The 23,756-nt window shown below is 37.9% G+C and overlaps 1 protein-coding gene across 1 annotated transcript in view; it reads left to right on the top strand.

The window, feature by feature from the left end:
* MALRD1 (MAM and LDL receptor class A domain containing 1) overlaps nt 1-23,756 on the top strand; it is a 958,969-nt gene that overhangs the window by 733,256 nt on the left and 201,957 nt on the right. Inside the window, exon 33 of the mRNA XM_049881884.1 lies at nt 22,556-22,757. Coding sequence (XP_049737841.1) covers nt 22,556-22,757 — 202 coding nt within the window. The remainder of the gene's footprint in view (nt 1-22,555; nt 22,758-23,756) is intronic.

Here is a 23,756-nt window from a genome sequence, read left to right as displayed (position 1 = left end):
ATTTTCAATTGCCTCATATGCATGCCAAAGCTGGACAATAAATAAGGAAGACCCAGGAAGAATTGATGCATTTGAATTATGGTGTTGGTGATGAATGTTGAATATACCATGGACTGCCAGAAGAACAAACAAATCTTGTCTTGGAAGAAGTACAGCCAGAATGCTCCTGAGAAGCAAGAATGGTGAGATTTGGTCTCTCATACTTTGGACATTTTATCAGGAGGGAACCAGTCCCTGGAGAAGGACATCATGCTTGGTAGAGTAGAGGGTCAAGGAAAAAGAGGAAGACCCTCAATGAGACGGACTGACGAGGCAGTGGTCTCATTCTATTTTACATTAGGGCACTATGAGTCAGAACCAACTTGATGACCTAACAAGAAAAATCTTCATGGAAGCAGATCACCAGGCCTTTCTTCCATAGTGCCACTGGCTGGTTTTGAGCCACCAACCTTTAGGTTATTTGTCAGACACTAACTCTTTGTGCCTCCTGGGGATCTCACAGGTGACCCAGCCAAAGGCAATCATAGTCTTTTCCAGCATTTGGTGCAGAGAATATGAGAGGAATCTCTTTCTTGTATGTTATAAATTGTAATGATGAGGGTGAGGCTTGGGACTATTGGCAGCCAGCCATCTTTCCCAGCATGGGGGGAAAAGCCGCTTGAGAGTGAAACCAAATACACAGAAGAGCACAGAGCAAAAGAAAGAGAAGAGACAGATCCCTGCCTGCTCTCTTTAACCCCCTGGATCTTTTGCCTGCGCTAGTAAGTTTTTTTTTTTTCCTCTCTTGCTATTGAAAAAGTCCTAGCCATTACAGAATCCTAGGAGAAACTATTTTCATAATGTGTCCGTGTGCCACTGATCAATCACAGTAGCTGGCACAGGTCTCCTTTCGTCAGCACTTCCTCCGGAAGGTCTTGAGTTGTTTCCAGCCTGAAATACCTTCCTTATCAATATTTTTGTATGTGAATGAACCAAAGTGGGCAGTCATTCTCCATATTCTTCAGATTAAGCAGCGATCTTTCTTACAATGTGCCGTTCTTTCACATGCAAATTTATACCTTTTCATAATCTCTCGTTTGAATACTATATTACCATATTTTATTGCATTATCTAAGGCAGTGGTTTTCAGCTGATGTGTTGTACCTGTAAGAATCGTTGTAGATAAGGCATGGATAAGTTTGGTGGATGGACTCCTACTTATTAAGAGATCTGAGATCGCATGTTTGTGCATGTATTTTCTTAAGTAACTGACATTAAATATCCAACTAATATTATCTGAAAAGTCAACGGAAAAGAATCTCTTAATTTTTTATATTAAAAAGAGATCTTAAAAGAACAAAATAAATCAAAGTATACAGTATTGCAATGGGTGCAGAGAAATAAAAAAAAAAATAGATATCCTTAATCATTACTGGTTAGACTACAGATTTCCAATTATGAAAAAATTTTTTCAATTAAAAGGTTTAAAATATTTATATTAGTTATCAAAAAGTCTAAATATAGAAATTTATTATAAGGAAATAAAGGTAGCTATACCTGATGTTTTACTTATAAGGTTTTTCCTATCAGTGTAGTTTGTAATAGTAAATATTTTAAGGCACCTTAATGTCCAGTAGTAGGAATTGGTGAAATATAGTACATTCACTGTTACGATGAAACACTATGCAACAATTCAGTGAATGAATGTTTAGTGGATAAAAAAAGTGCTTACAATTAATTAATGATTAAAGCTCATTATTAAGGAATATGTATAATATAATTGTATTTCTTTCAAAAATTTACCTAATATGTATGTGTGTCTGTAAGAGAGAGAAAAGATATAAATGAAAGGATACACTCTAAAACAGAGTAATTATCTCTAGACAGAAATTTTTTTCTCACAATTTTATACTCTTCTGTATTTTATAATTTTTCTACAATAGACATGTATTACTTTTGTAATAGTGTGTATGTGAACCTTAAAACCAGAGTGTTTGGCATGATCTCAGATGGCTGACCCAGATCTAAATTATTCCATTTTGAATCAAACTGCAGTGTGACCTAGAAATCTCTGCTTCTGCTGAAAAGACAATTCAGACTCTTGTAGAAGTTTAACTGTAACACAAAAAGGGGCAAAGGTTAAGACTTTAGCTTGCACTAGAAATTATTTGTTAAAAAATGTTTGCTAAGAACGTTTGCACAGTTTGTCCTAGGAAGAATACTTTCAGTCAACATTGTCCTAGGAGGTTAGGAAATAGAATTGATTATATTAAGTAAAGATGAAGCCTTACAATTGTCTCATAACTGTAACTAAGATGAGGTAAACACCAAACAACCAAGTCTTAGTTCTAATTTACTGATTCCCTCAAATAAAACTTTATTTTTATTCACTCACTAAGACCTTTGCTTCCTTCATTTCTGCTGACTCCTTGTAAATCTGTAATTAAGGTAGAAGCATAAGCTTAGGACTTTAAGATAAGAGCAAGAAACCAACCTGCAACTGTGGCAGAAAATTGACTCAATTATTCCCAACAAAATGCTTCGTTAAATAAATTTCAGGATGTTAACAAATAGATTTACTAATGATTAAGAAAATAACAAACCCCTTGTAACTTTTGCCTTCTACCTCTCCCTTGCCTTTGAGCATGAAGCCCTTTGTTTACGCCACCTGATAAAAGCTTCACTTTCTTCTTGCAGTTTGGAACACCGAAGCATCTGCCTGGATACTTGCGTTTCTCCCGTTTTGCAAAACATTTTTATCTTTCAGTAAAACTCTTTGTTTGCATTTCTAGGAAAGTATAAGTTTGGTGTTTCACTACAACATAAGAAAAATATGTATTTCTAAAGGATCTTCATATTTTAAAATGTTAGAAGACAATGCTCTAGGGTCTTCCATAAACTTGTAACTTCTTGGGTTAATAACAGCAAATATCATTCTGTAGCACATGATAGACTACAATTGTGCTAGCCTGAAATTATTTCTTGCAATAATTGTATAAATCCTTTAGTAAAGCTATGGCTAAGAAAATGCCTAAGGTTAATTTTGATATTCATAGCTCTATGTTGTTGTTAGGTGCCATGGAGTCAGTTCTGGCTCGTAGTGATACTATGCACAACAGAACAAAACACTGCCCAGTCCTGTGCAATCCTTACAATCATTGTTATGCTTGACCCATTGTTGCAGCCACTGTGTCAATCCATCTCCTTGAGGGTCTTCCTCTTTTCCACTGACCCTGTACTTTGCCAAGCATGATGTCCTTCTCCAGGGACTGATCCCTTCTGACAACATGTCCAAAATATGTAAGACGCAGTCTCGCCATCCTTGCCTCTAAGGAGCGTTCTGATTGTACTTCCTCCAAGACAGATTTGTTCTTTCTCTTTGGCAGTTTACGGTATATTTGATATTCTTCACCAACACCACAATTCAAAGGTGTTAATTCTTCTTCAGTCTTTCTTATACATTGTCCAGCTTTTACATGCATATGATGCGATTGAAAATATCATGGGTCGGGTCAAGCGCACCTTAGTCTTCAAGGTGACGTCTTTGCTCTTCAACACTTTAAAGAGGCCCTTTGCGGCAGATTTGCCCAATGCAATGCATCTTTTGATTTATTGATGGCTGCTTCCATGGGTGTCGATTGTGGATCCAAGTAAAATGAAATCCTCGACAGCTTCAGTCTTTTCTGTTTATCATAATGTGGCTTATTGGTCCACTTGTGAGGATTTTTGTTTTCCAGTGGGTCTATGAGGTTCTAAAAATAGCAAGGCAATAATGGAGGAAATTTTGAACTGTGGATAGTGGTAGTGTGTGTCTTGTCAGCACAAGTTCTATGAAATTGCATTAAAGTGCTATGTATCCCCTGCTCCTCTCTGCCGTGCTCTGTACCCCAGAGACCTATACTTCCCAGGCTCCTTTGCCCTCTGACTTCCTGGATAGGTTTGGCCAAAGGAAGTCACTGACAAAAAGCCTTCCTTTCTTTCTCTCTCTCTCTCTCTCTCTCTTTTAGGCCAACTCTCCAACTGTATCTTGTCTGTGATTCTGTTTTCCTACATAGGCCTTGCTTCCTTGGTTCAAACACTTACTAAATTCCATCTTCCAGCAACTTGGCTTCTGTGACCACCTTGATTTATTCTGTCAGCTTTAGGGGTGAAAACATCTTCTTGCACATACTAATCTGTAGGTTGCCTCATAACTGCCTTGTTAGTTTTCCACCTTCCGCAAAAACTTTTAACCAATTCTCTACATTACATTTTGTCTATTTGAAATACCTTCGTTGTTGCAATGAGAAAATACATTTTGAGTGTTTGTAGAAACAGCTCTCATCCATTTAGTGGAAAGTGGATTGTTTCTAGATATTTGGCATTAGAGCATGATTGGTCTAATCAAATATTACCTAAGCAGGTAGGAGCATCTGTATTTATATATATATAAAATGTTGGAAACCCTGGTGGCATAGTGGTTAAGTGCTATGGCTGTTAACCAAGAAGTTGGCAGTTCAAATCTGCCAGGCTCTCCTTAGAAACTCTACGGGGCAGTTCTACTCTGTCCTATAGGGTCGCTATGAGTCGGAATTGACTCGACAGCCCTGGGTTTGGGTTTGGGTTTAATATAAAATGTTTTGTCAATGGTTTTTCTGCACAGAAAAACTAAATGTTTTTCCTAGTTGTTGTTGCCAGGTGCCCTCGAGTTGGTTCTGATTCATAGCGACACTGGGTACAACAGAAGGAAACACTGCCCAGTCCTGTGCCAGCCTCACATTTATTATTATGCTTGAGCCCATTGTTGCTGCCACTGTGTCAATCCACCTTGTTGGAAGTCTTCCTCTTTTTTTCTGACCCTCTACTTTACCAAGCATGATGTCCTTCTCCAGGGACTGATCCCTCCTCATAACGTCCAAAGTATGTGAGACATAGTCTCACCATCCTTGCTTCTAAGGAGCATTCTGATTGTACTTCTTCCAAGGCAGATTTGTTCATTCTTTTGGCAGTCCATGGTATATTCAGTATTCTTCACCAACATCACAATTCAAAGGTGCCAATTCTTCTTCAATCTTCCTTATTTATTGTCCAGCTTTCAACTGCATAGGAGGCAACTAAAAACACCATGGCTTGGGTCAGGCACATCTAATTCTTCAAGGTCACATCTTTGTTTTTCAACACTTTAAAGAGGTCTTTTGCAGCAGATTTGCCCAATGCAATGCATCTTTTGATTTCTTAACAGCTGCTTCCATGAGTGTTGATTTTGGATCCAAGTAACAACCTCAATCTTTTCTCCATTTATCATGATGTTGCTTATTGGTCCATTTGTGAGGATTTTTGTTTTATGTTGAGGTGTAATACATACTGAAGGCTGTGGTCTTGGATCTTCATCAGTAAGTGTTTCAATTCCTCTTCACTTTCAGCAAGCAAGGCTATGTCACGTACATAAGGCAGGTTGCTAATGCGTCTTCCTCCAATCTTGATGCCCCATTCTTCTTCATAGAGTCCAGCTTCTCATATTATTTGCTTAGCACACAGATTGAATAGGTATGGTGAAAGGATACAACCCTGACACACACCTTTCCTGACTTTAAAACACACAGTATCCCCTTGTTCTGTTCAAAAGACTGTCTCTTGATCTGTGTTCAGGTTCCTCATGAGCACAATTAAATGTTCTGGAATTCCTAATCTTTGCAGCGTTATCCATAATTTGTTATGATCCACACAGTTGAATTCCTTTGCATAGTCAAAAAACACATGTAAACATCTTTCTGGTATTCTCTGCTTTCAGCCAGTAGTCATCTGACATCGGCAGTGATGTTCCTTGTTCCATGACTTCTGAATCCAGCTTGAATTTCTGGAGGTTATTTGTCCATATACTGCTTGCAACTGCTTGTGAATAATCCTTCAGCTTGAGAAATGCCAAGCGTGTGCTTCCCTTTTGGTTTTCTATCTCCAGCTCTTTGCACATGTCATTTGTATCTCTAGCTCTTTGTATATATCTTATTAAGCCACCCATTGAAATCTTCCTTTCAGTTCTTTTACCTCATTTCTTCCTTTTGCTTTAGCTACTCGATGTTCAAGAGCAAGTTTTCTAGCTTAATCTGATATAAGTGGCTACCTCAAAGAAGACACAAAACTTTTTTAAGATATCAACTTATAAAATGATGAAAAATTTGAGTGGGCACCAGACCCCTTAAATTTGCCCTTTCTATGTGAACATATTGAAAATTTACCTAGTAGTAAGAGAAAGCAGGTAACAAACAAAAATGGTAAATAAAAAAAAACAAACAAAAATGGTAAATATGGAGCATTAAATTGATATAATTCTCTGAAGCAAATAAAACAGTTTCATGTGATAAATTATTATTCAGGGTCTGCTCAAAGAGGTATTTTATATTGAATGGTGAGGAAATCCTTCTGAGAAAGATGACATTTGAATTTATACTTGGAAAGTAAGAAAAAGGAAGCTTGGGAATATCTGGAGAAAATCCGGTGTTCTAAGCAAAAGGAACAGGTGACTGAAAAAGCTCAAAGGTAGAAAGTATTTGAAGTCCAACATAGCTAGAACAAAATAAGAGAAAAAGTTAAGATCAAACAGCTAGAAAGAGGCCAGGTCTTATAAGGCCTTGTAGGAACAGCAAAGAGATTAGATTTTATTCTTAGAGCCATGGGAGCTCATTGAAAAATATTAAGCTGGGGAGCAATAGGATCCAATTTGAAAATATAAAAGGTCACCCTGGCTACTGTATGAAGAAGAGTTGGGGTGACTTGGTGGGAGGAAACCCGTTAGAAGAAGATTGTAGGAGTACAGAGGAGAGATGATAGTGTCTTGGTTAAAAGTAGAGTATAATGATAAAACTGGAAAGCAATTTCTACAAGTAATGAATACGACTCAGATGGTATATGAATATTATTTTCTAAATAAAGAATGCCTGGATTTTGTTAGTATATTAACAAAATACATCTTATAAAGCTGAACCAGGCAAGGAGATTTGTAGAGCTTGAAGAGACCAAGGTGAAATCCAATCATGGTTTTCCTTTTACTTTTTAACATAAAAAACCAAACTACTCAGATTCATCCCAGCCAGCCACATAGAAGCTGTATAAGGAAAGCAAGTATTTTATAGGAACTGGGAAGCCTTTAAAACCTTTTGATAGTAAGTGAATAATAATCAGAATAATAAAATGCTCATATAGTCATCAGTATCCTTGGACTTGAAGGCTTGGTACATTACAGTATAATGCCAATATGTACTTTATTTTCTAGTTTTGTCAGTGCAGAAGACTTACAAACACAGTTTCTTTCTGTCATTCAATTACTCACCTATACATAGAATTAAAAGCAATTCCTTAAAATGATGGTGATCGCTTTATGTTCCACATTGCCAAACAAGCCCTAAGTGAAACCAAATTAATTTCCCAGGATATTATTTAGTACTAGTAGTTCAGCTTTCTAGCTCCTGATTTGTTCAGATATTTAATGCTATCTGAAGTCAGTTATTTAATGTCTGTGAACAGAAGTATAGTAATGTTTAGCACAGGACAAGTGAAATTCTCTAAAAAATGAATAATATCCTTTCATTACTCCAGACTCATATTTAAAGACATAAAAAAAAGAAGTAAATAGGTAACTTTTAAAATTTATGCCATTTTTAACTTTTTTTTTTTTTGTAATTTATAGAATATTCTAATTTCTTGGGAAAAAAAGAACTAGTTCCTAAAACTTTTTTCAGTGATAACAAATAAATTAATATGCCTAAATGGGGTTCTAGAAGCCAATTGTTCATATTTCAGAACAGCCCACCATTTTGAAATGATCTCCTTGTGTTGAGGAGTTTTTAGACATGAGCAATCTATATTAAGCCCTCTGGTATAAGACATTTGGCATATACATGCTTTAGTTCAGGAAGCCAGTGCTGTTGTGGCCTCATACTAGCAAGTTTTATTTTAATATAATATATAGGAAGACAGTAAAAGCAAAGAATAAAACCTGAGAATAATGTCCAATGTAATAATATCGGGATGCTTACTATATGTCTGATACTATTTGAAGTCATTTGCATATATCAGTTGATCTAATCATCACACCATGGAATGATGTAAATACTGACATCTATGTTTTAACAGGTAAGGACAGTGTGGTAGAGCAAGTTTCAGGCCTTGAGCTATGAGGTGGTAGGTTTGAGTTCCCTGGATCTGCTGGCTCCAAAGTCTAAGCTTTTTACTACTGTGATTTACTGCCTCTCAGAACTAGAGAGTTATTCTTACAGTGCATTTTACTTTCAGCGTTTTCACTACACAAAATTATTATTTTCTACCAGTAGTTGTTGAATTCTAGTTCTTGTTCTTTAAGGGGTGATTTTTGGACCAATACGCAACATCATGATAAATGGAGGAAATATAAAAGTTGCCAAGGATTTCATTTTACTTGGATCCATAATCAACATCCATGGGAGCGGCAATCAAGAAATCAGAGGATGCATTGCATTTGGCAAACCTGCTGCAAAAGACCTCTCTAAAGTGTTAAAAAGCAAGGATGTCACTTTGAGGACTAAGGTGTGTGTCTTAGGCTAGGTTCTTCAGAGAAGCAAAAACCAGTAAAGCACATAAGACAGATTCATATCAACAAAATGACTCACACAGTTGTAGAGACTGGAACACCCCAAGTCCATGGGTCAGGCTGGAGATTTCTTCTGATTCACATAGCCACAGGGGCTGGCAAACCCAATATTGGCAAATCAGATAGCAGGGCTCCACTCAGAGGCTGTGAAGACTGATGAATCCCGAGATCAGCTAGCTCAAGTCCCAAGAACCAGAGGTCAGTGGAACAGGAGCCAGCTACAGAATCCAGAGCGAGCAAAAGCCCACGAGCCTTGCCAGAAAGTCCACCTATACTAGATGCAGGCTACACCTTCAAGGAATCTCCCTTTCAACTGATTGGCTACTTACACCAGACCCAGTCATGGAGGTGATCACTTTATATCAAATCTCATCATGGAGGTGACTACATCATTATACAACTGCCAAAATACATCATAAGTGCCAAATCACTGAGAATCAAGGCCCAGCCAAGTTGACACACAATCTTAACAATCACAGTGCGCCTGACCCAAGTCATGGTCTTTTCAATTGCCTCATGTGCATGTGAAAGCTGGGCAATGAATAACGAAGACCAAAAAATATTGACTCATCTGAATTATGGTGTTGACGAATAATATTGAATATGCCATGGACTGCCATAAGAACAAATAAATCTGTCTTAGAGAAGTAGTGCTCCTTAGAAGCAAGGATTGCAAGTTTTGTCTCACATACTTTGGACATGTTATTGGGAGGGACCAGTCCCTGGAGAAGGATATCATGCTTGGTACAATGAAAGGTCAGAGAAAAAGAGGAAGACCCTTAAGAAGATGGATTGACACAGTGACTGCAACAATGGGCTCAAGCATAGCAAAGATCGTGAGGATGCCACAGGACCAGGCGGGGTTTCGTTCTTTTGTGCATAGGTTCTCTATGAGTCAGAATGGACTCTATGGCACCTAACAACAACAACAACGACTCACCTCTGAACTCTCACTTTCCTCTTTTTAAGGCTATTCCATTCTAGAATTTTTAAGTCTGACTTCTTTGAACAAATAAATAACAAGGAGTGATTTGCATATTTGGTGTTTTGTATATTGGGTTTGGAAGCCCTGGTGACATAGTGGTTAAGTGCTATGGCTGCTAACCAAAAGATCAGCAGTTCAAATCTACCAGGCCCTCCTTGGAAACTCTATGGGGCAGTCCTACTCTGTCCTATAGGGTCGCTATAAGTCAGAATCAACTCGATGACAATAGGGTACTATTGCAGTTTTCAGTGTAAATTTGGTTTGAATTGCAAATTTGACAAAACACATACACAAAAGTCATAAGGTTATTTAAATAGTCATACTTCCCTTGAATGTGTAATGAGGGGTGGGGGTGAAGGTGCTGCCATAGCTTCCTAGTGCTGCTGTAACAAATACCACGAGTGGCTTTAAAGAACAGAAATCTATTTTCTTACAGTCCTGGAAGCTGAAATTTCAACTACATGTCTCAGCCATGTTGATTCCTTCCTTGTCGATAGCATGGGCATTTCATGGTGCCTTGGCTAGTAGAGGACCCTCACATATCATCTGTTTTCCCCAGTATGTGCTTGCTTCTGTGTCTAATCTGCTGTTTTTATAACTCAGAAGTTATTAGGTTTAGGTTCCACCCTATACTGATATGGCTTCATTAATACAACATAGAAAACCCTATTCCCAAATGGGATTACACACACATAGGTATAAAACCAGTTACTGTCCAGTTGATTCCAACCCATATACGCAGAATAGAACTGTACTCCACAGGGTTTTTCAAGACGGTGGTCTCTCAAAAGGAGATTGCCGACCCTTTCTTCTGAGGTGTCTCCGGGTGGGTTTGAACCTCCAACCTTTAGGTGAGTCATCCACAGGTATAGGGGTTAAGATTCCAGCACATATTTTGGGGAGACACAGTTCAACCCATAACAGGTGCTGTAAGTATTTGCTTTACCTGTAAAGGCCAGTGAGACAAACTATTGAATCCTTTCGTTTGGCTGAGTTAGTTGATTCCTTTCGAAGGAACGTTTAGAAAGCATAATTAAATAATTCAAGGATAAAAGATACCAATATCACACCCTCTTTCTCATACTGATTGAGGCCTCGGGTCAGTTTTGGAATCATCTAGATTTTGTCAGCAGCGCTATAGCTGTCCTGGAACAAGAGTGGGTTCTTTGAGGGAACCTTGTCTCTAGATTCTTGTAGGAAGAAATTATGTTCCCTGATGCCCCCATACCCTTAATCTTCAAAGGAAGAACTTTGGCAGAAAAAGAAAAGCAAATAACCCCAATTCAGCCCTGTTTCCTAATTGCAGGTGATCACGAGTCCTCTGGGATGTGGTACATCAGCCCACCACACTAGCATCCACAAGGCACTTGGAGGTATTCTAGAAAGGGCATTTGATGTACCGTTCAACAACTACCCCCACCACCCACCTACAACCTTAGCAATTGCACAGAGGTTGTGTTGATTTTTCTTTGCCCTGAGGTACATTAATCATATTTGATGCATAAAGAGTTCCCAGTAATAGAGGAAATTCATTTCAGATTTATATTCATTTAATTAGGGCACTAGGTTATCATTTGGTGCAGTGAAGTAAGAATTTACAAAATGAGAGCCTGTGTTAATGAGTCGCTCAAAAGACACCAGTTATTCTCATGAAACATCTGTATTACCGCATAGACGAGGAACTGGTGCATTTCCTGATTATCACTTGTGCTACAGAAATTCTTCTTCTATCATAAGCTGGGTAAAAAGAGAAGTGGGAACAACTTTGTTTCAAAAGGAAGAAAATATGCCAAGTCAAATATATACCTGTATTTAAATGTGTATTCAAAAATTAAATAAATACCGATTTACATAAACCTATGTTTTTATGTTTAAGATGTAGGATCCCTAGTGGCACAGTGGTTAAGCACTCAGCTGTGAACCAAAAGGTCAGCGATTCTGACCCAGTAGCTACTCTGCAGGAGAAAGATGCTGCAGTCAGCTTCCATAAAGATTTACAGCTTTGGAAACCCTGTGGAACACTGCTACTCTATCCTATAGGGTTGCTATGAGTCAGAATCGACTCAGAGCAATAGGTTTGGATTTTGGAAGTACTTCCGTGGGAGCCCTGGTGATACAGTGGTGAAAGCTCTCAGCTGTTAACTGCAGGTCGATGGTTCGAACCCACCAGCCGCTCTGTGGGAGAAAGATGCGGCAGTCTGCTTCTGTAAAGATTTACAGCTTTGGAAGCTCTATGGAGTAGTGCTACTCTGTCCTATAGGGTCATTATGAGTCAAAATCGACTCTGTGGCAATGTTTGGTTTGAGTTTTATGCTTAAGACAATTTTAACACCATATTTTTTTTCTTCCTTTTCTTGATTATCAGTTTTTAACTTAAAATATGGTTTTGTGATGTGTTATTTTGAAAGTTGCTGAGAGGCACTATCAGTATTCTGTCTATAATTTTATTCTTTTTTTTAAAGTACATTTTAACTCATTTTTCAGACTAACCTGCTCTCTTTAGTTTGGGTTTATGCTGAACTTCATGGCATTGTTTTCACAAGTGGTGCTTCACTGCTGATCAAGAGAAGCTTTTTGAGAATAATATCAGGTAGTGTTTAAGAGAGGAAGCAATGATCCATGCAAATATCCCCATGCATTAAAAAGGTGGAGATGTGTAAGAGCCGTTAAGATCTAGATTATGCCACAGATGCGAGCATTTCATGCTATTTTAAGTATTACTATGGAAACTAATATACTAGGGCAAAGTTCTTGATGCGTCACACACACTGGTCATTTATAACATGTGACACAAGTAATGTACTATAACAATAGTTAAAATCAACCAAAGTATATTTTAGTGATTTTCTTCCATTTTGAGAGTAAAGTGAAGGTTCTCCCTTTGTGATATCTGTGTCCCATATTTTATTCTGATAGGTTCTTGAATAGAGAAAAGAAAGAGGTCTTATTTTATCTGGTTTGCTAGGCATTTTGCTAAGCAATGTGGATGACCTTCAGCACCCTGTCACAGAGCACACCTCTGTGTGTCAAACACACAAACTTCATCTACCATGTGTATCTGATTTAAGAACCACAAGTTTATAGTAAAAGCTTAGCAGAGGTGGGCATGTACCTCTTGACAGCAGAGAGATACTTTGACAGCTCAGGAAGAGAAAACCATGCCTGTGGGCTTTGAGATGCACTATATATCTTCTGTTGAAGAAGACAGAAAAATAAACCTCCATATGGTAAAAACACTGCTGTGAAATAAATTATGAATTAGGCAGGGTGGGAAAGCACCACGGAAAATGTAAGAAATCTAATCTGACCTTCAAAATAGACTTTCCTTGTACAATGTAATGAAAGTAGAACAAGAAAAGTACCTCAACTTGAAGAGTTATACTGCTAAAAATTAAAATCAAGTCACAGTTTTAAAACAGATAAGTGGGAATTTGTAAAAGAAGGCATTCATTACAACCTGAGTAGAAATGGATGAGATGCAAAGTCACCTTGAGAAAGAACCAAATATCAGCTTCACTCAGAAGTCTGTGTCCCAGGCTGAATATGGCTGCTTAAAAAATCCTTTAACATATTCAAAGCTGAAAGTAACTTTTCTTTTACATATTCATATCATGAAATCTGTCGGTCTTTATTTTCCTCATAGACTCTGGCTTTAATGCTTTGCTTAGGAAGCCCTTTTTTATCACAAAATGACAAAATATTCTCATTTGTTTCTGTTATTTTATCCTTTAGATTTCTAAATTTAAATAATCAACTTTTAATTTCTTTTTGTATATGTATGGTGAGAAGTAAGAATATTATCTTTTTTTTTTTTTTCACAAATAGCAAACCAGTTGTTCTAATACCATTGATTCAATACTGTGATCTCCCCTGTTGATTTGACAAGCCTCCATTACCAAACATTAAATCATATATGCATATGTAAATTTTTTTCAGATGTATGATTGCTTCTCAGTTGCATACAAAGATAGGTGGGTGAATAAAAAGATGATAGAGATAAATTACGCCATACTCCTCTATATCCTTACCAGTCATTGTTAGGCACTTAATTTGTCAATTTGGGAAAAGGGTATTTAAAATCCTTCCACTATCATTATTCTCAGATTATTTGCTCAGATTATAATCCGAGAAACTGGACTATATGAAGAAGAACAGGGGCATCAGGATTGGAGGAAGACTCATTAACAACCTGCATTATACAGTTGACATAACCTTGCTTGCTGAAAGTGAGGACTTGAAGCACTTACTGATAAAAATCAAAGATCACAGCCTTCAGTATGGATTACACCTCAACATAAAGAAAACAAAATCCTCACAACTGGACCAATAAGCAACATCATGTTAAATGGGGAAAAGACTGATGTTGTCAAGGATTTCATTTTACTTGCATCCACAATCTACACCCATGGAAGCAGCAGTCAGGAAATCAAAAGACACATTGCATTGGGCAATCTGCTGCGAAGACCTCTTTAAAGTGTTAAACTGCAAAGGTGTCACCTTGAAGACTAAGGTGCACCTGACCCAAGCCATGGTATTTTCAATTGCATCATATGCACGTGAAAGCTGGACAATGAATAAAGAAGACCAAAGAAGAATCGACGCCTTTGAATTCTGGTGTTGGTGAAGAATATTGAATATACCACGGACTGCCAAAAGGATGAACAAATCTGTCTTGGAAGAAGTACAACCAGAATGCTCCTTAGAAACAAGGATGGTGAGGCTGTGTCTTACATACTTTGGACATGTTCTATCAGGAGGTATCAGTCCCTGGATAAGGACACCATGCTTGGTAAAGGAGAAGGTCAGCAAAAGAGAGGAAGACTCTCAACAAGATGGATTGACACAGTGGCGACAACAATAGGCTCGCGCATAACAACAATTGTGAGCATGGCACATGACCGGACAGTGTTTTCGTTCTTTTGTGCATAGGGTCACTATGAGTCGGAACCAACTTGATGGCACCTAACAACAACAACATCATTATCATTATGTGTTTATCTTTACTTTTTTTGTGTGTGTCATCTTTTTTTATTTCAAAACTGTATTGCTGAGTGCATAAAGGTTCACCACCACCACTGCCATTGAGTCGATTCCAACACATATTGGTCCTGTAGGACAGAGTAGAGCTGCCCCACAGGGTTTCCAAGGCCATAAATCTTTATAGAAGCTGATTGCCCCATATTTCTCTCACACAGTGGCTGATGGGTTCAAACCACTGACCTTTTGGTTAGCAGCCTAGAGCTTAACCACTATGCCATCAGGGCTCCTTATAAAGATTCAAGACATTTATATCTCCTTAGAGAATTATACTTTTACCAATATTAAATAATCTTCTTTATACTTTCCCTGGGAATTCTGTTTTGTCTGTAAATATTATGGGTGTCCCTACTGTCTTTTTTTTTTTTTAACCGTTTGTTTTGCATCTGGTTCACCCCTTTATTTTTAATATTACTTCCTTTTGGCTGTGTCATTTATAAACAACATATATCTGGATTTTTTTTCACATAATCTGTGCTTGTTTTTTCATAAATAAGTTAAATCCATTCACATATGCTGTTATTACTCTTTCATTACAATATTACAATTCAGACCTTTTTTTTTTTTACATGCTTTCTATTGGTTTTTCTTTTCCTTATCTAATTATTTTTCCCTGCTACTTCTGTCTTTAGTTGGATTGAATGGGTTTCCTTTGTTCTTCGCCAGCTCAGTGTTTATAAATTTTAATTGCTGCGTAAAATATTTACCCATTATCACTGAAAATTACTTGCGTATTTCTAATCTACCTACCCCCCAAAATAAAAGAAGACCATTAGCAAAATCGTATTGACCCAGTTCTTCCTCCCAAACAGCTTTACGACATGTTAAAATTGGCTGGAACGTTGGATGCAGATGTAGATAATTCATCTTCTTTCTTAGCAATTCTTTAAAATGTCTCAGACCTTCCCAACATATTACTATCAAGTAAAACTGTATGTTTTACAGCTACCTTTGCTCACTAAAAACCAAAAACCCGAGCCTGTTGTCCTTGAGTCAATTCTGACTCATAGAGACCCTGTAGGACAGAGTAGAACTGCCCCACTGGCTTTCCAATGCTTCAGCCTTTATGGAAGTAAATTGCCACATCTTCCTCCCATGGAGTGGCTGATGGGTTCTAACTGCTGACCTTTCTGGTAGCAGCCAAGCAATTAACCACTGCACCACAAGGACCCCTCTTTGCTCACTATTCATTATTAATTCCTATGCAATCCACTTATACCATGGACTGCCAAAAGAATGAACAAACCTATCTTGGAAGAAGTACAACCAGAATGCTCCTTAGACGCAAGGATGGCGAGACTGCGTCTTACATACTTTGGATATGTTGTCAGGAGGGACCAGTCTCTGGAGAAGGACATCATGTTTGGCAAAGTACAGGGTCAGCGGAAAAGAAGAAGACCCTCAACGAGGTGGATTGACACAGTGGCTGCAACAGTGAGCTCAAGCATAACAACGATTGTAAGGATGGCACAAGACCGGGCAGTATTTCATTCTATTGTGCATAGGGTCGCTGTGAGTCAGAACCTACTCAACGGCACCTAACAACAAGAACAACAACAATGCAATCCACTATCTTGGAATATTTTTGTTTGATTTGTTTTGCTCATATACATTTCAGAAATAGTTCATAATTGATAAAATGTTACAGTTCCTGCTTGAAAAAAAGTGAAAAAAAATATATATTCCACATCTATATTGGAAAGGTAGTTTGGCTAAATAAAAAATTCTAGATTCAAAATTATATTCCTTAAGTAATTGAAGATGGAGTCCATGGGTGGTGCAAACAGCTAAGCCCTCAACTACAGGCTGAAAGATTGGCAGTTCAAACCCACCCAGACGCCCTCAAAGACAGGCCTGGTGATCTGCTTCCAAAAGGTCACAGCCTTGGAAATTCTATGGAGCCGTTCTACCCTGCATACATGGGGTTGCCATGAGTCAGCATCGCCTTGATGGTGACTAACAAAAACATTTGAAGATGGTTCTGCATTTTGGTCTTATATCCAACACCTACATACCTTGTAGAAGACTGGTGTCAATATGATTATTTTGCCTTTGTACAAATACCTACATTTTTTTTCAATCTGGAAGTGGGTAGGGTTTTTTTTATCCTTTCAATTCATAAATTTCCCCAGAAATTTTAAGGGCCCTTGTCTTAGCCATCTACTGCTGCTATGACAGAAATACCACAAGTGGGTGGCTTTAACAAAGAGAAATTTATTTTCTCACAGTCTAGTAGGCTAGAAGTTCAAATTCAGGATGTCAGCTTCGGGCAAGGCTTTCTCTCTCTGTTGACTTTGAAGGAAGGTCCTTGTCATCAGTCTTCCCCTGATCTAGGAGCTTCTCTGTGCAGGAACCCCAGGTCCAAAGGTTGTGCTCTGCTCCCGGCATTGTTTTCTTGGTGGTTTGAAGTCCCACCCTTTCTACTCGCTTCCCTTTCCTTTTACTTCTTGTAAGGTTAAAGGTGGTACAGGCTACACCCCAGGGAAACTCCCTTTACATTGGATCAGGGATGTGACATTGGTAAGGGTGTTATAATCCCACCCTAATCCTGTTTAACATATCTAATCTTGCCTCATTAACCACAGGCAGATTAGTATTTACAACACATAGGAAAATTACGACTACAAAATGGAGGACAACCATACAATACTGGCAATCATGCCCTAACCAAGCTGACACATGTTTAGGGGGGATATAGTTTAATCCATGGCAGTCCTCATCATGTTTCACCTCAGGGACATTATTGTCTGTCATTTATTTCCTTCTAGAGCAATTATTAGGTAGATCTGGAAACTTCTGGATTGATCCTCACTATACCCTAACATTTATTCTCAAAAATTTCATCTCTTCATCTTTTGACACTGTGGTCTGGGAGGATCTCTTAGTTCATTTTCCCAGTTCACTTTTTGGATTTTAATGTGTGTATCCCATTAAAAAAAAAAAAAAATTTTTTTTTATCCCATTATTCAGTTCATCCATGGGTTTTTATTTTAGCAATCATATTATTAATTTCCAAGAACTCTGAATACTTCTTTTTCATATTAGCCTGTTCTATGCCATAGATTCACCACCCATCTGTCAGTTTGGTGTACTATGGTGGCTTGTGTGTTACTATGATGCTGGAAGCTATGCCACTGATATTTTAAATACCAGCAGGGTCACCATGGTAGACAAGTTTCAGCAGAACTTCTAGATTAAGACAGCCTAGGAAGAAAGACCTGGTGATCTACTTCCAAAACTTAGCCAATAGAAACCTTATGGACCACAACAGAACTCTGTCCAATACAGGCTGAAAGGAGCTCAAAATACACAGTGATCTCAACAATGGTCTCGAGCATACCGATGATCATAAACATGGTACAGCACCAGGCAACATTTTCTTCTGTTGTATATGGGGTCACCATGAATTGGAGCCAACACTGTGGCAACTAACAACAACGTTATAGATGTGATAGACAGCCAAATCTCTCAAGAGAATTAGTTGTATCTCTATATATTTTCTCATTTGTTCTATCAGCCGTCTCCCCTGTGGTGTTAGGTTTTCTCTCAAATTTAGTGCCTCTAAGTTTTCCTTAATTATCAGGTTACTTACTCTGGATTTTCTATTCCTATATTTGGATGAAAATCTAGATTGAATAATATTACTATTTACATTTTCTTTCCTCAGACTAAGTAAGAAATATCATTCCTCTAAAAGTGTTTCCTAACTGGGTTCTGATTTCAGGATCTCTAGTCTTACGTTATGAAGCCCTGGTGGCATAGTGGTTAAGAACTTGTCTGCTAACCAAAAGGCTGGCAATTTGAATCCACCAGCTGCACCTTAGAAACACTGTGGGGCAGTTCTGCTCTGTCCTATAGGGCTGCTATGAGTTGGAATCGACTCAATGGCAACAGGTTTATTAGTTTTTGTTTGTTTAATCTTATGTTGTTCTGGAATGAAGGAGGAGATGTGTGTTCTAGCGATCTTACATTCCCACAGCAACAGTTTTTTTTTTGGGGGGGGGAGGTTAATGTACTACGAGATTGTCTTTTTGTTGAGGGAAGTAGAGGTACTTCACGGCAGTCGTAAGGTACGCTGCCTCACTTGTCTGGCCCCAGTGCCCACTCTTGTGTTTGGACACCCGAGTTAAAACTCTCACTTAAAACTATGTTTATTCCACCTATGCATTGTAGGTACAAATGCTAAAATCAACAACTCTTAACACAAGGTATTGACCTGGATTTTGGTAATCTTTTGATTTATTACTAGCTGGTGGTGACATATGCACAGCTCCTTCTTTCAGCTCCCCTTCCCTCTGGAACCCTGATGGCACAGTGGTTAAGAGCTTCCCTGCTAACCAAAAGGTTGGCAGTTCAAATCTACCAGCTGCTTCTTGGAAACCATAGAGGGCAGTTGTAATCTGTCCTATAGATTTGCTATGAGTTGGAAGCAACTTGATGGCAATGGGTTTGGTTTTCTCTCTGAGTTATTCCAGAATTATGCTGGGAACAACTCTACTTATATGATGGTCTTCTCTTTCACCTGTAGGTGGCTGCAACGTCCTCAGTTCTCTTATTTATTTTTCTCAATTTCAATTTTTTTTAACTTCTAGAAAATCCTAACTATTTTTGTATGCTGTTAGCTCTGTTCCTGGTTTCCCAATGCTTCTGTGGATTTGTTTCAGTATATTTCCTGCCTTTTCAGTGGAACATTCTTCATGGGGAGTATAAGTAAGCATGTGTTTTCAGTTAGCTATCAGGGCCAGAAACCATTTTTCTAGATATTTCCAATTTTCGCAGGACATAATAAAAGTAAATCAACTCACAATTCTATTTGTCCTACTTCCTATTTTACAGTCTAAGTTTCCCTTCATTTGGCCGGGGGGAGTGTTTGAAGGCAATTTAAGGTGACCTGTACATTAATATTATTAGTTGGGAGAAAAAACACGTAAGCATCAGACTAGCCTTGAATGCCACACAGGTCATTCTGCTATTAAGCGGCATTTTGTTGGTGCTTTATTTCTGATTACTCCTAAATAATCTGTCTCTTTGAAAGAATGTGAGGTTAATGTTGTAGAGCTAAATACAAATCAGCCATTTCAATTTACACATACATGGTAGCTATAGTGATATATCCAGTGATGTTTATTGCAAACCAAGTGATGTGCAGGAAAGGCTACCCAGCTCAAATACAGGAAACCTGTGTCCTAGACCCTGCTCTGTAACTCACTAAAAAATGTTTGGAAACACAGAACATTTCTAAAGCTCTCTGCTTCTCATTCCCCTTGGTTACAAACACCGTCTTTACAAGGACCCTACCAATGCTTTTTTAAAAAAATATGAAAAGCTTGAAATTGCACCCTAAAATTATTTTTTCAGTACCATAAAAGAATGTCATCTCCTCATAATGAATCACCCAGTTAACACCCTCATGACTCATCCTACTGTTCTAACCCCTTTTCCACAGTAGATGATCTATCACGCTTAAGAACAATCGCATGAGCAATAATAAAAACTCTACTGTGTATTGAAATCCTCACAACTGGACTGATAAGCAACAGCATGATAAATGGAGAAAACATTGAAGTTGTCAAGGATTTCATTTTACTTTGATCCACAATCAATGCCCATGGAAGCAGCAGTCAAGAAATCAAACGACATGTTGCTTTGGGCAAATCTGCTCCAAGAGATCTCTTTACAGTGTTAAAAAGCAAAGGTGTCACTTTGAAGAGTAAGGTGCGCCTGACACGAGATGTGGTATTTTCGGTTGCTTCATATGCATGTGAAAGCTGGACAGTGAATAAGGAAGACCAAGGAAAAATTGACTCATTTGAATTATGGTGTTGGCAAAGAATATTGAATATACCATGGACTGCCAGAAAAAAAACGAACAAATCTGTCTTGGAAGAAGTACAGCCAGAAAGTTTCTTGGAAGCAAGGATGATGAGACTTCATCTCACGTACTTTGGACACGTTATCAGGAAGAATGAGTATCCAGCGAAGGACATTATGCTTGGTAGAGGGTCAGCAAAATAGAGGAAGACCCTCAACAAGATGGATTGACACAGTGGATATGGCAACATGCTCAAACGTAGCAACGATCGTAAGAACTGTGCAGGACCAGGCAGTGTTTCGTTCTGTTGTGTGTAGGGTCACTATGAGTCAGAACCAACCTGACAGCATCTAACAACAACAAGACATTCACCTCATTAAATGAAATAAGATAAAATTCAATATAAAAGAATTTGGTCAATTATCTGTCTCCAGCCTTACACATAAGCCAAAGATCATCTCAAAAAGTTTTTACCTCCACGATTTGGCAGATATTTAGCTCTCAAATTCATGCAAATCTTGCTTCTAAGGAGCATTCTGGCTGTACTTTTTCCAAGACAGGTTTATGCGTTCTTCTGGTAGTCTATGGTATATTCAATATTCTTCACCAACACTATAATTCAAATGAATCAACCTTTTTTAGTCTTCCTTATTCATTGTTCAGCTTTCGCATACATGTGAGGTGATTGAAAAACCATGGCTTAGGTCAGGCGCATACCTTAATCCTCAAGGTGACATCTTTGCTTTTTACATTTTATATATATATATGTATATATGTATATGTATATACATATATATATGTATGTGTTTTTATATATATATGTGTATGTATATATATGAAACCCTGGTGGCATAGTGGTTAAGTGCTACGGCTGCTATCCAAGAGCTTGGCAGTTCGAATCCGCCAGGCGCTCCTTGGAAACTCTATAGGGCAGTTCTACTCTGTCCTATATGTTCGCTATGAGTCAAAATGGACTCAACGGCAGTGGGTTTGGTTTTGTTTTTCTTGGAGATATATATATATATATATATAGAAACCCTGGCGGCATACTGGTTAAGAGTTCAGCTCCTAACCAAAAGGTCAGCAATTCAAGTCCTCCAGGCGCTCCTTGGAAACCCCATGGGGCAGTTCTACTCTGTCCTGTAGGGTTGCTATGAGTCAGAACTAACTCAACGGCAATGGGTTTTATATATATATATATATAATATTTAGCATTTGAGGAAATGATAACTATAAAAGTATAAATGTTACATTAAACCAAAACCAAGCCTATTGCCGTCAAGTCAATTCCAATTCATAGAACCCTATAGGACGGAGTAGAACTGGCCCATAGGGTTTCCAAGGAGGAGCTGGTAGATTCGAACTGCTGACCTTTTGGTTAGCAGCCAAACTCTTAACCATTGCACCACCAGGGCTCCAAAGTTAAGTTTAAAAAATAGAGAAAAATATATTTTCAGTCCTTACTACATTGTGTGTATGTGCAGATTTCTTAAAGAGCACTAGGACATGATATTTTTTGTTTTCTTTGTTTTGATTAGTTTTTATCATTTAGAAAAATGATTAGAACTTGGCATGGTTGTTGGTGTCAATACTATTTTTATTTTGCTTCTTGTTTGTTCAACCTATTCGTCCTTGCACTTTTCAAAGTTATAATATTGATGTTAGGTAAATCAGGAAGAATTTTTCATCTGTTAACATGTCAAATATTTTCTGCACAATACTTTGGTTTCTGAAATGATTTATGTATTTTCATATACATATATTGTAAGGTTCCTGTTTTTCTCCAGTAGTGTAACCTATGTCTGACATAGACAAAATTTTTTATTGTTGAGAAATTCTAGTTTTACATCTCCTCCAGCTTTTTAGATGCTGAAATGGTTACAGATTTTTATCATGTCCAATTTGCTGTACAGAAATAGGTATGACAAAGCCAAACAGAAGTCCATTTAACCAAGGAACATAAAACATTCATGGGCTCACTTTAGAATCTATAATTTTTACAGGTGGAAAATACTATACTCAAGTTACTAAGCTGTCACATTGTCAGAGACTACATTCTTTCATTAACCAATAATCTAAATGCCCATACACCTCTCATATTCAGAACATAAATAGCTACTTTTGTTTTTCCTATTATTAGGTATACACTACTGAAGAATCTGGGCTCAACATTCTAGTGTGGTCAGTGATTGGAAATAAAAGAACTGGATGGACGTATGGATCCATTGCTCTCTCCAGTAGCAGCCCATTTAAGGTGACATTTGAAGCTGATTTGGCTGGAGATGAGAACATCTTTATTGCCCTTGATGATATCTCTTTCACCCCAGAATGTGAATTTGGAGGTAAGTGATTCCTTCAGAAAATAAAAGCAAATATTGCTTTTAATGTCTTAATAGAAAAAAATTAAGAGTGTCTGAGGATTTGCATTTAATTCCAGGTCCAGTGCTAGAAATTGAAGAAAGAGCAGTGTATGGAGCAGTGGGTGACAGGAAGGCCCTCTGCCCATGGAACTTTATCATGAAATTCTCATGTGCTTTAGGCAGCAAGGAAACCTTGGTGGTGTGGTAGTTAAGTGCTATGGTTGCTAACCAAAAGGTCGGCAGGTAAGAATCCACCAGGTGGTCTTTGGAAACTCTATGGGATGGTTCTACTGTGTTCTATAGGGTTGCTATAAGTTGGAATCAACTCAACGGCAGTGTGCGTTTTTAGGCAGCAAAATAACTTTGCACTAAAGTTCTTTCAGAAACCCCAAGGAAAATTAGTTCCATTACTCTATTTTTATTAACTACTCCCTTTATTCCAGGTTTATAATAGCGGTGTAAGTAAAAAACTCTGGTCATCTATCATTTTACAAACTGTCTTCTTCATCCATATAAGCCTTTCCTCTTTGCTGAGCCATTTTTCTCCTTCTAACTGGTTCTCCTGTGCCTTTGGGAATCCTTATTGTATTGAAAAAATTTGTAATTATGCCATTAACCCCTTTTCTAGGAAATCATCTCCTTAACTGAAATCTGATTTTTTCCTGATTAAGGCACATCAATTTAGGTGGCTGTTATTCTCTTGAAGTCTTTAAATTTTCAGTGTTAAATGGCAGGAAGACTATCTTTCTAGCTACTCCATGCCTCTTTCCGTATTTTTTTCTTCCAGATGCCTCTTCCATTGTTTTCTTATTCCAGACTTTTTCAAAAGTTTCCTCTCCTTTAATTAAGGTCACACCTCTGAGTTCTTAACCTTTTCATGGTGTGCGTCTGGATCCTAAATCCTGCTCAAAAGTCACCTATTCTGTGAAGACTTCCTTTATTTCCTACAACATAGGCAGAGTCTTACTCTTTGATTCTAGA

The sequence above is a fragment of the Elephas maximus genome, chromosome 4, assembly GCF_024166365.1.
Source record: "Elephas maximus indicus isolate mEleMax1 chromosome 4, mEleMax1 primary haplotype, whole genome shotgun sequence".
Classification (NCBI taxonomy): Eukaryota; Metazoa; Chordata; class Mammalia; order Proboscidea; family Elephantidae; genus Elephas; species Elephas maximus.
The sequence above is the reverse complement of the archived record's forward strand: the minus strand, read 5'-3'. Positions and strand labels throughout refer to the sequence as shown.